Source organism: Leucopleurus acutus, assembly GCF_964270905.1.
Source record: "Leucopleurus acutus genome assembly, chromosome: 2".
Taxonomy (NCBI): domain Eukaryota; kingdom Metazoa; phylum Chordata; class Mammalia; order Artiodactyla; family Delphinidae; genus Leucopleurus; species Leucopleurus acutus.
This window is the reverse complement of record NC_139143.1, coordinates 172,612,400-172,623,502: the sequence shown is the minus strand read 5'-3', so window position 1 is coordinate 172,623,502 and position 11,103 is coordinate 172,612,400. Positions and strand designations below refer to the sequence as shown.

At 53.2% G+C, this 11,103-nt stretch overlaps 1 protein-coding gene across 2 annotated transcripts; it reads right to left on the bottom strand.

Annotated features, from left to right (window-relative positions):
* Nucleotides 1-1,640: 1,640 nt before the first annotated feature.
* Nucleotides 1,641-9,491, bottom strand: KDF1 (keratinocyte differentiation factor 1). Of its 2 annotated transcripts, none has more exons than XM_082865683.1 (4): nucleotides 9,435-9,491; nucleotides 3,402-4,472; nucleotides 2,802-2,876; nucleotides 1,641-2,245 (listed from the first exon to the last, which is right to left on the bottom strand). In XM_082865683.1, exons 2-4 carry the CDS (start codon nucleotides 4,438-4,440, stop codon nucleotides 2,163-2,165), a joined length of 1,197 nt encoding a protein of 398 aa, XP_082721809.1. In that variant the 5' UTR covers nucleotides 4,441-4,472; nucleotides 9,435-9,491; the 3' UTR covers nucleotides 1,641-2,162. The 2 variants fall into 2 exon arrangements, with proteins under 2 accessions (XP_082721809.1, XP_082721808.1); XM_082865682.1 differs by lacking the exon at nucleotides 9,435-9,491 and adding an exon at nucleotides 9,374-9,428.
* Nucleotides 9,492-11,103: the final 1,612 nt, after the last annotated feature.

Sequence of the window (11,103 nt, the reverse complement as noted above, 5' to 3'; positions counted from 1 at the left end):
ACAGATTTAAAGAAGGTATGCAGTGTTTGGCTTTGTCTGTTTACCAAACTTATAAACCCTCTTTTCCGGGAATGCCAGTAGTAGTTCCCAAGGCTGAGCTTGGAAAATTGTGCTCTCGGGCCAAGGCTAAGATGGAAGGACTGTGGCATCACTCTCCTACTCTGTCCAGCAATATCCCTGGGCTTCAGTACCCTGTGGTCATTTTTTCTTTTCTTTCTTTATTGGATGCATTGGGTCTTCGTTGCTGCGCGTGGGCTTTCTCTAGTTGCTGTGCGTGGGCTTCTCATTGCGGTGGCTTCTCCTACTGTGGAGCACAGGCTCTAGGCATGTAGGCTTCAGTAGTTGTGGCGTGCGGGCTTAGTTGCTCTGTGGCATGTGGGATCTTCCCCGACCAGGGCTCGAACCCATGTCCCCTGCATTGGCAGGCGGACTCTTAACCACTGCGCCACCAGGGAAGTCCCACGGTCATTTTCTTTACCTTCTTTTTTTTTTTGGCCATGCCATGTGGCATGGCATATGAGATCTTAGTTCCCCAACTAGGGATCGAACTCATGCCCCCTGCAGTAGAAATGCAGAATCCTAACCACTGACCACCAGGGAATTCCCGGCCTGTGGTCATTTTCAATCGCAGAGGCCTTGACCTGGAAGAGACAGCAGAGCCTAAGGAAAGGGGCCAGTTTTATCACTGGTACTGGGCCCTGTGGTCATGGCCACAAGGGACCATCCTGTGTGTCCAATAGGAAACTGAACAGACAAGTACAGTTTGTCCAGTCACTTTCCAAAGGGTGCCCATGAGGGCAATAGAAGGTCGGGGGTGGGGGCACTGCAGGTGAAGTGGGACAGTGAGGGATCCTGGACACCTAGCTTATCATCAGTCAAGACTGGGCTGCTGGGCCTGCTCCGGTCTCACTGAGAGAACAAACACACCCCTGTGTGTGAGGAGTAGCCAAGTAAGGTCCTTCTGAACCCAGCTGGGCTCTGATGTCCAAACCGGGGGAGCCTGCTTCTACCCCAAGCAGGTCAGCTTGTCAGCTTGGGGGCACAACTGCCAAGAGGCCAGCTTCCGGATACAGAGCCACAGTTACTAGCTGCATGACACAGTAAATTCCTTGACACCTCTGAGCGCCAGCACCTGTGAAAGAATGACCCACACTCCCAGGAGTGCTGAGCAGACACCCGTGACCCTGAGTGCTGTCCGCACCAGGGGGAGGTGGAGGGAGCAGCAGGTCTGAGGTGGGGTGGGCTGACACATGCTCCGGGATTTGCGGAAACTGCAGGGATGGCCGGAAGCAGGCCAGCCTACAGGCAGTGAATTGGGGCAACAGAGGGAGTCCAGGCAGGCCTGCCTAGAAGGACCTCTCAACAATGACAGAAACCACTTGGTCAACCCTTCTCAGGCACAGACACTGTGACTGGCTCTATCTCCTAGAACTCACCGTGAGCCTGAGAGATGGGCATCACTGCTTTCAGTTTAGCCTTCTGACCTCAACCCCACGACACTAAGCCAGGCTGGATACTCTATGCTGTCTCCTGCTCCGGGCAGCAGTCAGGCAAATGGGACGGAAAGGACAGTATCACAGTCAAGATGAGCAGACAGATGTCTATTAAGTTTTGTACTATCGTCACGTTAGCATGTAGAACATCAGCCGGGAACCTAACTGCTCAACAGGACGTAACGTGGATCGGGCGCTGCCCACAGAATTCCCGAGGCCCTGCCTGCCCCCAAACCCCATCCATTTAAGACAAGCTTCTTTTACCTGTTACCTTCCCTCCCAGCTGTCCTGGGGAGGGGGAGGTTTGCATGATCGGTTATGGGGTGTATGTTACAGGGGGAGCATGTTATGGGGGCAGAGTCAGGATCCAGTTCCAGAAATTAACCCCTCAGTCTTCGCTTTCCATGACCTAGGCTTCCTGAAGACTGTGGGCAGGAAGGAACAGGCCCAGGCAGGGGTCAGGCCAGTGGAGGACCCGGGGGATGTGGGCACCGTGGCCCAGTGAAATGCATGTGGTCCAGGAACCAGTCAGCCAAGGCAGGAGGAGCCAGAGTGGGCACTGCTTCTGGGCTCATGGCCTCCCTCCCACAAAGAGGGTTCTGGTCCCTCTCTTCATGCAGTAGATGTGCTTCTCTCAGAAGGGGTTGCGGCCCCTGGGCCCAGTGCGGGTTAGCAGTAGACCTGGAGCAGGGGTGCCCCTGAAGAGTCTGTGTCGGTGCCCTGGAAGGATGAGTCGTGGCTGGCTTGGTATCCTGAGGGGAAAGGGAGCAGGAAACAGAGGCTCAGAGATGGGGAGGGGCTCATGCAAGTCCCTCAGGCAGGGAGAAACCTGTTGAGAAGGAGCAGAGGGGGACTCGAGCCTGGGTCAGTCTGATCCTGGCTGGGTGATCCACTCAGTTTCTTGACCTCTCTGAACCCCAGTCTCGCTCTCTAAAGGGTAATGACCCTGCTCCCAGGGCTTGTAAAAGCCAAGAGGATAGCAGTAGAAACCACACATGGTGCCTTCTCAGCACCAATGGATGGCCCCCCTCACCCGCCCTCCATTTTCCTCTCCAGTGACCTGGGTTTAGATGCAGGTTCTGGGCACCTGCCCCCCTCCCCTATGGTTCAGGGGCATCCCCCTGAATCTCTCCCAGCTGAACCTTTAAGCCAGTTTGCAGGACTGGGATGGGGTATAAGGCTGCTCAGGCTTCTCGTCCCTTTCTGATCCCATCCTCACCCACCCCAGGAGGAAGCTGGGAGAGGGACAGGTGGGGGGCTGCTAGGGCAGTCCCCTCTCCTCTCCACACTTTCATGTCAGGACCAAACCTGGGGCTCCATAAGGCCTCAGCTTCCTGGCGATGGCATCTGCGGTCGTCTCCTGGGAGATCTGCACTGTGAGTTCTAGGGAGGGAACATGAAGGGGCAGTGGTCATTATCACATCCTTTCAACCCTATTCCCCACTTCTGCCCCCAGCCCATTGAGAGAGGGGCCATTCACCCCTGGGCTGGGCTAGGGAAACGATGTTTAAAACAAAGACGCAGAGAGAGAGAGAGAGAGAGAGAGAGAGAGAGAGAGAGAGAGAGTGAGTGAGTGAGTGAGTGTGTGTGTGTGTCTGTTGGTCTGTCTGTGCAGGGATGAGTCAGTGGATAGGGGTTTTGGTTAGGCCAGGCCAGGTCAGAGGTCCAAATTCACATGGGTTCCTGGGTCCTGTTAACTAGGCTAGCTGGTTGGGCCTGAAAGCTACTCTGGCAGGTGGCAGCAGGGGACAAAGAACCTGTTAGGGGATGTAGAAGAGTGGAGAAAAAGGAGGAGGAAGAGCTGGGATGGGCTGAGGGGGGACCCACAGTGGCCAAAGACCCCAGTGCAACCCTCCCTTTCCAGAGCCTCCTCTGCTCTGCCCCTCAGCCCTGTGGGGCCCCACCTACCATCCTGGCTGAGCCCTGAGCCCACCATGGTCTCATGGCCACTGTCAGGGGCAGGGGCAGCAGAGGCAGCCACCCTGGTTGAGCGCCCCTCTGTGGTCTGCGGGCGGGCACGGCTCTTTCGGGTACTGATGCGAATGATGCCGCGTACCAGGCGGCCCTCAGCATCCTGCTCATCCAGGTGGTAGTCCTGGGTGATGCTGCTGATAAGGTCCGATATCTTACTGGTCTTCTCCAGGAACACAGTGTCTGAGGTGCACTTGGCCAGCTCGTCGATCTGGTGTACACTGAACAGCTCTGTCAGCTTCTTGAAGATGAGCACATCGATCTCTCGGCTGGACATGGAGCCACTGCCTATCTCGGGCAGGTCCAGGTCCGACTCGTGGAAGGAGTAGTACTCCTCAGAGCCTCGGGGACTGCTGGCAAGGGTGCTGGGCAGGCTGTGCCGCGTGGGTGGGGGGTCGGCCAGTGGCTCCTTGCAGCAGGAGTCCGCGTCCAGGGCTGGGGAGGTGGTGCTGCGGTAGGGATACACAGGAATGCCTTTGAGCTTGACGTCAGGGTAGCTGAAGCTGCTCCCCATGGCCGACTTGAGCCGATGGCCGTCCCGCCGGCTGGGAGGGGCACGGTCAGGGCTGGGGGGCACTCCGTTGTGCTCCTTGACCCAGCTGGCTTCAGCAGCCCCTTCAGGGGAGTCCCCAGCGGGCAAGCAGGGGCTGCAGCCCCGCACACAGGCTCCACAGCGCTGGAGGCAATCCCGGCAGCGGCGGAAGCAGAAGGCAGCCCGGCACCAGTCCCACACCCAGGGTCGCCAGAGCAGGCAGCAGGCTGGGGGCTCAGCAGCCTGCTCAGCAGAGCCAGAGATGAAGGTAAGGCTCTCGGGTCCATGGTGGCCGGGGTCCTTGGGGTCTGGCCTACGGGTGCGGCGGCTCGGTGGGGCCCAGGATGGCTCGTCATATGTCTCCAGGCATAGCTCCGTTGGCCGCTCCCAGGGTCCCAAGCGTGGGGGCCCAGATGATGGGCGGGGGTGTCCAGGGCGGGGCATGGCTCACCGCATGGTTTGCCGTAGCCAGGCACCTGTGGGGGAGAGGCCAGGAAGGAGTCAGGATCAGAGGTCAGCGGCGAGCTCCTGCGCTATGACCTGAGGAGCTTCAGACTTCTGGTTTCTGAGAGCTCCGTGATGTGGATGGGCCCAAGTATGCCCACGAGCCCTGTCTAGTATCCCCTTGCTCCCCAGAGAGGAAGCTCTCTCTGTGATCTAACTATGTATCAGAATCTCCTGGGACTTCACACCCGTTGGGATGGTTACTATTAAAAACAGAAATGACAGCCATTGGAGAAGATATGGAGAAGTTGGAACCCTTGTGCATTGCTGGTGGAAATATAGAGTGGTATGGCTGCTGTGGAAAACGGTGTGGAGTTTCCTCGAAAAGTTAAACATAAAATTACCATCTGATCCAGCAATATCACTTCTGCGTATATACTCAAAATGATTGAAAACAGGCACTCAAACAGATATTGGTACACCAATGTTCACAGCAGCATTATTCACAATAGGCAGAGATGGAAGCAACCCAAATGTTCACTGATGGATGAATGAATAAACAAAATGTGGTCTATACACACAATGGAATATTATTCAGCCCTAAAAAGGAATGAAATTCTGATACACGCTATAACATTGATAAGCCTTGAGACGTTACGCTACATGAAATAAGCCTGACACAAAAGGACAAATATTGTATGGTCCCACTTATATGAAATATCTAGAACAGTCAAATTCACAGAGACAGAAAGTAGACTGGTAGTTGCTGGAGATGGGGGAGAACGGAAAGTTAGTATATAACGGGTAGAGTTTCAGTTTGGGAAGATGAAAAAGTTCTAGAGATGGATGGTGGTGATGGTTATACAACAGTGTGAATGTGTTTAACGTCACAGGACTATAATGTTAAAATTACTTAAAAAAATTAAAATGGTAAATTTTATGCATATTTTACCATATAAAAAGAAAAATCTCCTGGGATCTCACTTTCTAGGCAACGTCTCCCTGAGTTTCTTCCCACTGTTGGTAAGCCCAGCAGCACAGAGCCTCTGAGGCTGCTCAACAAATGCCTTTCCATGGACTTGCTACAGAACCTGATCATTACCACCTTCCCTTTCTTCCCCTCCTCTTTCAAATCAGACATGGGAATCAACAGGTCCCCGGTCAATGTTTCAGTATGGCTCAGATTTGCTCTCCTATCAATATTTAACATCAAGCACTGTTTTGCTTCCTTTGACTAGACGAGAAAGCCAAGCCTCAAAATACATCTCCTTTCCCTTTTCGACTTGGTTGCTAGCAAGCTCAGAGCTAAGATTTCACTGAACCTGGCCCTGTGTTAGGTACAGAAGAACCAAAAATGAATGAACTATAGGCGCTGTTCCTGTGATTCACACATGGTTTTGTAGGGAAAACAGATGCTTAAAAGCTCATGAACTGGAACACGTAGGATATATGGGGCATCATGGGAGCAAACAACTCTGCCTGCGGGAACATTACGTAGTGATGTACTTGGGAGGGTCCTTGATCACATGTAGGGGTGTGCTGGGGAGTTACCATCCTTAGCCTGGATTTTCTGAGACATTAATCTCTTAACTTTTTATTTATCCCTGATTTAATGGCACTAGTGTCCTAGAGCTGGTGATGTGAAAGGAACCTGGGACTGGGCATCAGGATATCTGTATCCTAGTCCCATTTCTGGCTCTAATAGGCAATGTGCTTTGGGCAAATCGATGCTACCTCCCTAAACTGGCCTACCACCATCTCTCACCCACATACTGTCAAGGCCCCCATTCTGGCCACCTCTACTCCCTTCTACTTATGGCAGCCAGGGACAATTTAAAACAACAACAACAACAACAAAACACAAATCTGGAGAAACTTGGCAGACACTACTTATCAAATGATCAAAGTTAACATTACTAATAATGGGACAAACTGACATGATGTGTCTCCTGATACTATGCACTAAAATGGACACAGCATCGCTTATGGAGTAGTCCTGCCAAAAATGTATAACCTGAATGTAATCATGAAGAAATATCAGACAAGCCCAAGTTAAGGGACATGACTCTAAATGGACTGTGTGATCCTGAATTGAATCCTGGATCACAAGGAGAAATTGGATAATTGGTAAAATTTAAAAATAGACTGTATATTATTTAATAGTATTACGTCAATGTTAAATTTCCAATGTTAAATTCAATGTTAAATAAGACAATGTTCTTATTCTTAGGCAACATATACTGAAGCATTTCGGGGTAAAGAAGCATGATGCCTGCAACCTAACCTCAAAGGGTTCCCCCCAAAACAGAAGGTATATGTGTGTAGACAGAGAAAAGGAGGGAATGTTAGCCATGGTGAATGCGGATGAGGAGGATACAGGAATTCTTTAACTATTCCTGCAACTCTTCAACCCATTCCCCCACCCCGCTTGGTCCTTCTCCAAGGACACTCCAGAACCTCAAGTCAGATGGGAGCCCCTCTCCCCACAGCATTCTGCTGGGCTCTTGGTCAGCTGAGTTGGCTTTGAACCAATTGTTTGAAGATAAGCCTATATGACCCCGAGGGGCAGGGACTGTGTCTGATTCCTTTCTGCATCAGTGTCTGGAACAGGGTTGGTACAGTAAGTACTTCAGGAGACTGATACACTCTGTGTGACCTCTGGGTAGAACCAGGACCATTAGGTAGAAAGAGAAAGGACGTAGGCTCCAGGCTGACCAGAGTGGGGGGAGCAGCAGTCTGGCGAGAGTAAGGTGAAGTCCCCTTCCAAAGGTGTGCAAACTGAAATTGTAATAGGTGACTTGAAAGTCCCTCACAATCCAGAGAGGCAAGCGGTTAAAAACCTTTGCCTGGGTTTGAGCAATGTTGGGGTGGGTATGGATGTATTCATTCACTCATTTAATGAATATTTACTGAGAGCCTGCTGTATGCCAGACACTTCTAAATTCCGTGGATAAAGTGGTAAAACAGACAAAATTCCCTAACCTCAGGAGTTTGCCTTCTAGTGAAAGAGTTAATTATTGAAAGCTTACATTATTCTCAGTGCTTTAAATGTATTCAACTAATTAATTCTCACAACCCTATTTGTAGGTATTATTGTTATTGTTGTTATACAGAGGCACAGAGAGGTTAACTAAGTTGTCCAAAGTCACACAGCTGTTTGAATGCAAGTGGCCTGGCCCAGACTCTTATCCACTACCCCATCCCATCTATTATTTGGGAGGAAGGGGGCAAAGTGGTCAGCTGCCAGCTCCATGGGTGAGCCTGTGCCCAAGGAGGGCCTGCATAGGGAGAGCCCTGAGTCTTCCAGGCTCAGCCCTTGGATCAGGAGGGTGGGCATATCTACACTGTTTGAACCACACTGAGCTCTGGGGTACCTGGGGTTTGTAAGAACAACAAGAGGTTATTGTTCATGGTCTTGGTTACTGTCTCCTCCTTTACCTCCAAGGTTTTAGCAGTCGCTACCATTCATTAAATTCATCCAACAAATATTTTCTGAGCACCTACCATGTGCTCAGCGCTGTACTAAATGCTGAGGAAGCAGCAGCAAATGGGCCAGAAATAGGCTTCAGCCCAAGAGGACTTTTGCTTTATTTAACACTCACAATTGCTCGGTAAGTATTATATCTCCACTTTACAGGTCAGGAATCTGAAGCTCAGAGAGGTGAAGTGACTTGCCCAGAGACACCTAGCTGGAAAGGAATGGAGCTGGATTTGTACTGTGGTCCGCCAGACTCTGGAGCCCCTGTACTTTGCTCTGTGCCACACATCTCGAGGAGGGGGTGGGGTGGGGTGGGATGGAGGAAAGAGGGAGAAGACCTGGGGTAAGGACAGTGCTTGGCTTCAGTTTTCCCCTCCTTTCTAGGCCCTAAACCCTCCTAAAGTCAATCTCAACCCATTTTGTCCTGGCTCTATCTCCCCCTCACTGCTGCTGCCCCCACCTCCAAAATCCTAGGAACACCAGTCTCTTGGCTTAGCAGGGGCTCCTGTTGTGGCCTGGGGTAAGACTCCTGGCCTCAGTTTTCTTGTCTTTAACAAGGGGAGTGAGGAGTATCTTCAGGGGCCACCTTGAGGTTTAAATGAGATATTACTGCTCAGGGGCCTTAGAGCTGTGCCTGGCATCTGGGAGGGGCTGGGTCCCTGGGCGCCCCAAGGCACTGCAGGGATCCTCCTCAGGGTCAGAAGCTCCCAGGCCCCAGGCACACCCTCCCCAAACTTCTAATTGATGCTCTCCCACTCCCCCTTAGTCCCTGAGAACACACACACTCCGAGGTCTCTCTCCGTCCCATCCCCTTCTTCCGAAGGTGCTCCGAAGGACCGGTCGCACCAGCCTGTGTCCCACCCACTCGAGTCTTGCACACCCGGCCGAGAGGGGCACCCCAGCCCTGCTCACGAAACAGCCGTCGGCTCTCGTGCCTGGCATCCGTGCACCCTTGGTCTCCTGCCCCAAAGGCTCAGCCCGGGACTCCTGCATCCGCGGGCACCGAGTCCCGGGGGCAAGGGAGAAGCAGACCCAGGCACTGCCTCTCGGACTAGCATAGCCCCTACAGCAGCAATGCCCTCGGGGCAAGCACCAGCTTCTTCAGATGCAGGGGCCCTCTTCCCGCGGGCGGACCCAGCCTCTCGACACTGTTCCTCAGGGTGTGCACGGCCCCCTCTCCCCTCCCGCCCCCGCCTCCCCGGCAAGCACGGCTCCCACCCCAAGCCAGCGCAGCCCTAAGGGCGAACACGGCCCCCTCACCCCAGTTTGCCCGCCCAGCCCAGGCGCCCGCTCAGGCCGCTCCCTGGCTGGGCCCGGCCCGCGCACCCCGGAAGTGGGAGGGTGGCACCGATGGAACCGGCCCCGGGACCCTCGCACGTTCGGGCGTAGCCTCGGGGGTCTCTCCACACCGGTGCCGCCTTGGTTCGCGCCCCCTCGGGCCCGCGCGGGGCTTACCTGTCCCGCCAGGTGAGCCGCCTCCAGCTCGGCCCCTCCCCCCGCCCCCCTCGCCGCTCACCTGGGGCGCAGGTGAGCGTCTCGCGGGAGCGCTGCACGGGTCGCCGCTGGGGACACACTTCCTGCCTCCGCGAAGCGCCTCCGCCGCGCACCTGGGCCGAGGCCCCGCCCTGGGAGCTGGGCGGGCACTGCGGCCGGCCTCTGGCCCTCGATCCGCGGACTGCGAGAGCAGCGCTCGGCCTAGTCCGGGTAAGTGAGGTGTGGCGGGCACGGTGGACAGACGCCGGGGCTCAGTTTGCTTTTCTGTTAAATGGACAGATGGGCCCAGCAATCTCTGAGCTGCTGCGGAGGACTTGCCGGGCCTTAAAAGCTAAGCTCAAAGGGCGTGTCTCCTGAAACTCCTTCCCTGACCCCTATGCCTGTCTGGTTTTCTCTGTACTTTTTATCATAATACTCAGCACACTGTTTTCTTGTCTTCCGTCTCCTCCTTTAGCCTGTGACTAGGGTATGCTCTTGTTCCCAAATGCCCCGGGTGCCCAGAGCAGGACCTGGCACATCCTAGGTGCTCAGCAGATATTCTCTACTGATTGAATCGTTGGGACCTGATTTCTCCGTTTGTCCTGAGGCAGAACTGGGTGCCTGGTTCCTCTGCTCTGATCAGTTCACCTTTTTTCCAGGAAGTCTGCAGAGGAAGACAAAGGCCTCTGCTCTGGGGCGGGTGGAAGAGGAGACTGGGCTGTGCAGTCCTGAAACATCCCAGATCAGCAGAGTTGGCCACAATGGGCCATGATCACCGCATCCCATGGGGTTTCTGCAAGAGGCAACATCATTGGGTGGCAAGAGTCAGGGGTTGGATTATTCTGGGTTCCTGCTCCCCTTAATACCAACTTAATAACAACAATAGCACCAATAAACAAGTGACTTTTAGGGAACATCTCCACGATCCATGCTAACCCCCTTACTTGCATAGTATTATTTAGTCCTTACACCTGAGGATAACACCTCAGGTGTTATCATTCCCATTTTACAGGTGAGGAAACTGAGACTTAGGACGGGGAAATTATTTGCTCAGGCAGTTGGCCCAAATGGTGTGACTTTGGGCAAGACGCTTCCTTCTCTAAGTCTCATCTGTGGAGATAATAGTACCTCTCTCCAACTGGGAGAATTAAAAAAGATAATGGATGCAAAATGAGTTAAAGGATACAGGAAGAGATCACTGGGGTAAGGATTGGTAAGTGGGAGGAATTCAGTACTGCCTAGCCCTTTTCCCTCCAGGTGTACCAAAGATACACAACCTCCTAAGCCTAGATGGAGATACTGCCAATTAGGACAGTATCTTTGTCTGCCCTGTTTGAGTTGCCTAGTCCTCTCCTTGCCCAGCCAGGGTGGGACACTCCTTGGAAGCTAATTCCCATGGCAACTGGGGGGTTTCCTTCCCTATCTCACCTCTCAGGACACCATTGTCTCATTCCACAGGTGCCCTGCCATGTGCACAGAGTAGATGCTCAATTTCCACCAGAGACCCTCCTTGGCAGTCCCTCCCACCAGATCTTGTTCACATTCTCACCTGGGGCAAGTGGCCGTTGTACCTTCATTTGGAGCTCAGAAAGTGAGTCACATAGTGTACAATTGAACATCTGTGTGCCCTAAGACCCAGTAAGTGCATTCCTGTGTTACAGACACAAGAATTTCACACATATGCCAAGAGACATGTACAAGAATGGTAGTAG